At 53.7% G+C, this 4,096-nt stretch overlaps 1 protein-coding gene across 1 annotated transcript in view; it reads right to left on the bottom strand.

The window, feature by feature from the left end:
- Positions 1-1,677, bottom strand: part of LOC113407086 (copine-8-like) — a gene marked incomplete at its 5' end in the record, with an annotated part of 17,581 nt that extends 15,904 nt beyond the window's left edge. Inside the window, one exon of the mRNA XM_026655100.2 lies at positions 1,620-1,677. Coding sequence (XP_026510885.1) covers positions 1,620-1,677 — 58 coding nt within the window. The remainder of the gene's footprint in view (positions 1-1,619) is intronic.
- Between the last annotated feature and the right edge of the window lie 2,419 nt (positions 1,678-4,096).

Raw genomic sequence — 4,096 nt, 5'->3', positions numbered from 1 at the left:
TGACTTTCCTGCAGCCCTCCCAGCCGCTCGCTCTGCTCTGCCGGGGGAGGGGGGAAATCCCGGACATTTTGAGTGATTTACAAATTCCCCCCGGACACTATTTTTAGCACAAAAAGGAGGACATGTCCGGGTAAATCCGGACGAATGGTAACCCTAATTACCATGGCATCACAGTCAGTCACTAATGAGTTCAGCATCACCACACCTTTGTGAGGTAGGAAAGCTCTGTCCCCGGGGACCGAGGCACCAGCAGAGGAGGGGCTAGGCCTGCAAAGGGACTTCGGTGCCTAACTACCCCTTTAGGTACTTTCCAACATGTAGATGTCAAGGCCCTGCCCCTTCTCCACCTCTTTCCCTTGAGGCCCCGCCCCTTTTCTGTCTCTTTCCCCCCAAGGCCCTGCCCCTGCTCTGCCTCTTTCCCTCGAGGCCCTGCCCCTGCTCCACCTCTCCCCCCAGATAAAAAAAACAATGGATGTCCAGGCTTGTCAAATGGCACCTGGTCACACAAGCTGAATTCCAGCCTGTCTGGGTGAACACCAGCTGGGTGGCAACCCAAGACGTCACTGAGCTCCTCAAACCCCGGCTCCCCTGGCCACACCTCCATTTCTGCCGGTACATCCCGTAGGTGCCTATGTTCCCGCCAGGCAGCAGGCACAAAATCCTGACCCCACTGAGCTGCTCGGCACCCTCGCTCACACCTAAACCCTAGCAGGATCCTCAAACTAGGCGTCATCCCGCCCATCTTGCCCGCAGGCCCTGTCCAATAGGTGCGCTCAGAGCACGCCTACTGGATCGATTCCCCTCCCTCAAAAGACAACGGGGAGCAGGCAGGTTCGGAAGAGAGAAAAAGTGTGTCTGTCCCACAGCCCATGGTTAGAGCGCTGTCCTGGAGCGTGGGAGACCTGCTTTCACACACCCCTGCCTGATTTGGAACAGGGCCTTGAGCCCAGGTCTGCCAGGGGAGTGCCCTACCCACTGGGCTATACAGTCCATCTCTTGCTCCATGAATATTGCATTACTGACCCAGTGGAACGGCTCCAGCAGGAGAGATGGAGCGAGACCTGCCCAGCATACCCCCTAATCAGGTGTCAGGGGTCTCCCCTGGGAGGGGGAGAGCTGAGATCAAGGCTGTGCTGCACAGCAGGGCTTTGAAGGCAGGTCTCCCATGTGCCAGGTGAGCGCCCCGGGCTTTTGGCAGGAGAAGGAGCTGACCTGGCCTCTAACTCCAGGAGTGGATTCCAGGCTGGGAATCCTAAGCAGAGATGGCCCTCACTACCTAAGAGGGGTGGGGCTCGGGCTGCACCTCTCTCCTGAGCATTTCCTACTGGCTGGCGTAGGTGGCTCCTTGCTCAGCGTCTGTCCTCTGTGAATGCCCTTCTGAGCTGCCGAATTCCCCATACAATGCACGGGGAGCCTGGGTGCCTGGCTCGGGGCTGGGGGTGCTGCGGGGTAGCTGGGTGCCTAGGAGCTAGGCTCTCCTTTGTGGATCTGGCCAGAAGTGACTTGCCCCCGGGTGTCTGTGGCCAGGCTGAGACCCGATGCATACAGCCATCTTGCCACACCTAGATGAGCGCCTGCTGGTTTAAACAAAGGCAGAGAGAGGAGGGTGGAGGCCTTACCGTCAAATTCGGCCTGCCCAACTCCCACGATGATGATGGACATTGGCAGCTTGGCAGCCTGTGGCAGAGGAACAAAAGTGGGGGAGGGGGAGAGGGAAGTTGCGGGACAAGGGAATCGGAAGGGGGGAGAAGGAAAGAAAGAACAAGAGTTTATGGCACAAAGCGAAAACCACTGTCACCCGCAATGGCCTGGGCGACTCTGAGCTCTGAGCCCTTCTGGAGCTGTGTCCCGTCACAGCCCAAACAGCTCTCCACCCCGCCTCCACAGAGGCCTGGGGATACCCCAATCTGTGTTCCTTTCCATGCATACATGAGCTTCCTCGAGCTCTGTCCACATCTCCACACTCGCAGCCCCAGCGCGTTAGGGAGGCCTCTGGACATCACAGCCATAGCAAGAGCCAGCAGTGCTAATGCTATTGAGTCAGCCAGGGGAAACCAGGCTGCCGGGGCGCTGGGATGCTGTGCGCATCACTGGATAGCGCAGGGCCTTGAAGGGGCTTTTCAGATTAAAAAGTAACCACCCCCCAGCTGTCACGGTCCCGCGTGCTTGTGTTTGCCCTGGGAAATGAATAGCCATGGACCGTTGGCTGCAGTGTCACACATCTGCCCCAACGAAGGCTGGAGGCAGGGTGACTAATTCCAGACAGTTTTATAGCTAGAGGCCGGATGCTGAGCTGTGAAGAGGCAAAACTCCTCTGGAGTTAACAGTGATGCTGATTTACCCCGCGTGAATGAGAAGGGAATTGGGATCAGTGGGGTTACTCCTGATTTACACCCGCATGAATGAGGGGAAATCATGATCAATGGGGTTACTCCTGATTTACACCGGCGCTCCTGATTTATACCTGTGTGAATGAGAGGGGAGTCGGGATCAGTGGGGTAACTCCTGATTTGCAATGATGTGACTGAGGAGACTCAGAGCTAGTGGAGTTGCTGCTCCTGATTTACACTGGTTTGAAGGAAAGCAGACCAGGCGCGCTCTCCCTCTCTTTTTCATCCTTGCTCAACAGTCTCACTAGGTGTCACTGTGGCTCCATTAGCTCCACTCCTTGCTTCTAGGCCAGAAATGCACCGATTCCATTCGCACATCAGGACTGGACGCTGAGCCCTGGTCTACACAACAGAGGTCACATTGACCTAACCCTGTCAGCGTCTACACTAAAGTATCGCTCGCCCGCTACGCCGACTGATGAACTCCAGCTCCGCGAGAGCGTGTGTAGACGCTGCATTGCTCACATTGCCCGCTGCTGGCTGACAGGTCAACCGGTGCGAGCGCTCCTGGTGAGGACATGCACCGCTGACACAAGGAGCATAGGGCAGACATGCAAAAGCGATTTAATGACTGCAGTGGCTGTACCTCGATGTAACATAGGGTGACTGTAGTGTAGACTTGCCCTGAGGCGCTCATGAGCTGGGACTAGGCTCAAGTGGTGCTGTGCTGATACAATGCTCTAATTTGGTTTGCCCCGGTTGAGATTTGCACTGTCCTGGCCATTATCTTTTTTAACTCGAGGCCAGTTGCCATGAAAAGCAATTTCCTAACACTTCTATCTTGCAGGGCAGTTAAAGAGCCTTGAATTTATTTCAGGCAACCTCAATGCAGCATCGTAACAAAACTGTCTCATCCCACCAGGTCCTGTCCTGGCTGCATGACACAGTCCTTGTCCTTGGCCAAAATTTCCCTTCCTCCCTACTGTGGTGCAGCGTGTTAGTTGGTGCTCATCCTCCACCCCAGAGAAAGCTGCATTTCAGGGGTGCTGCATGTATATAGCTTGTTAGGTGCTCTGATATCATGTTGGATGAAAGATGTTACATGCATGTAACATTCAAGGCTAAATCCACATGCATTTACCAAGAGTGGAACTGAATTTGGTCACATTGTTGTTATACAGGGCTTCTAAGTTCAGAACTGGGAAATCCAGGCCCAGATTCTGAGCTCCAGTGGAGCTATGCTGATTTACACCCACTGAGGATCTAGTCCTCCCCCTCTCTCCATGCTGGGCCCAGTTAACTCATTTCCTTCCACAATAATGAGCAAGTTTAGTAACGGGCAATTCATTTTACTTACAAGAATTTGCCCATCACGATTAGCTCCCAAAGTGACTGCAGCTACCACAGGACAGGGCAACACAGATAGCTTCTCCTCTTCTGTTTTCCCTTTATTAGGTCAAGCTCCTCTCATTTGCATATTAACAAGCTTTCTCCTGCTCACTCCCTGAATCCAGGAGAGCTGCGCTGTCTCCTTGCTAATGAGTTGGCTGTCATGTAATTGGTTATGACAGCAGAAAATCGTATTGACACCATGTGATTTCCATGCTGTCTCTCCAATTCCTTCAGGACCCCCATTTTTTACCTACCTCACTCGCTGCTTTATCATCCAATTATCCCCTCCTTTTTCTTCCCTTCCAGCAATCACAGATTGTGTTTGCTATTAAACACAAGAGCTTTAACAATCAGAGCTCTTTGTCTGAGCTGAT

The sequence above is a fragment of the Terrapene carolina genome, unplaced genomic scaffold (genome assembly GCF_002925995.2).
Source record: "Terrapene carolina triunguis isolate 2854851 unplaced genomic scaffold, T_m_triunguis-2.0 Scaffold195, whole genome shotgun sequence".
Lineage (NCBI taxonomy): Eukaryota > Metazoa > Chordata > Testudines > Emydidae > Terrapene > Terrapene triunguis.
The sequence above is the reverse complement of the archived record's forward strand: the minus strand, read 5'-3'. Positions and strand labels throughout refer to the sequence as shown.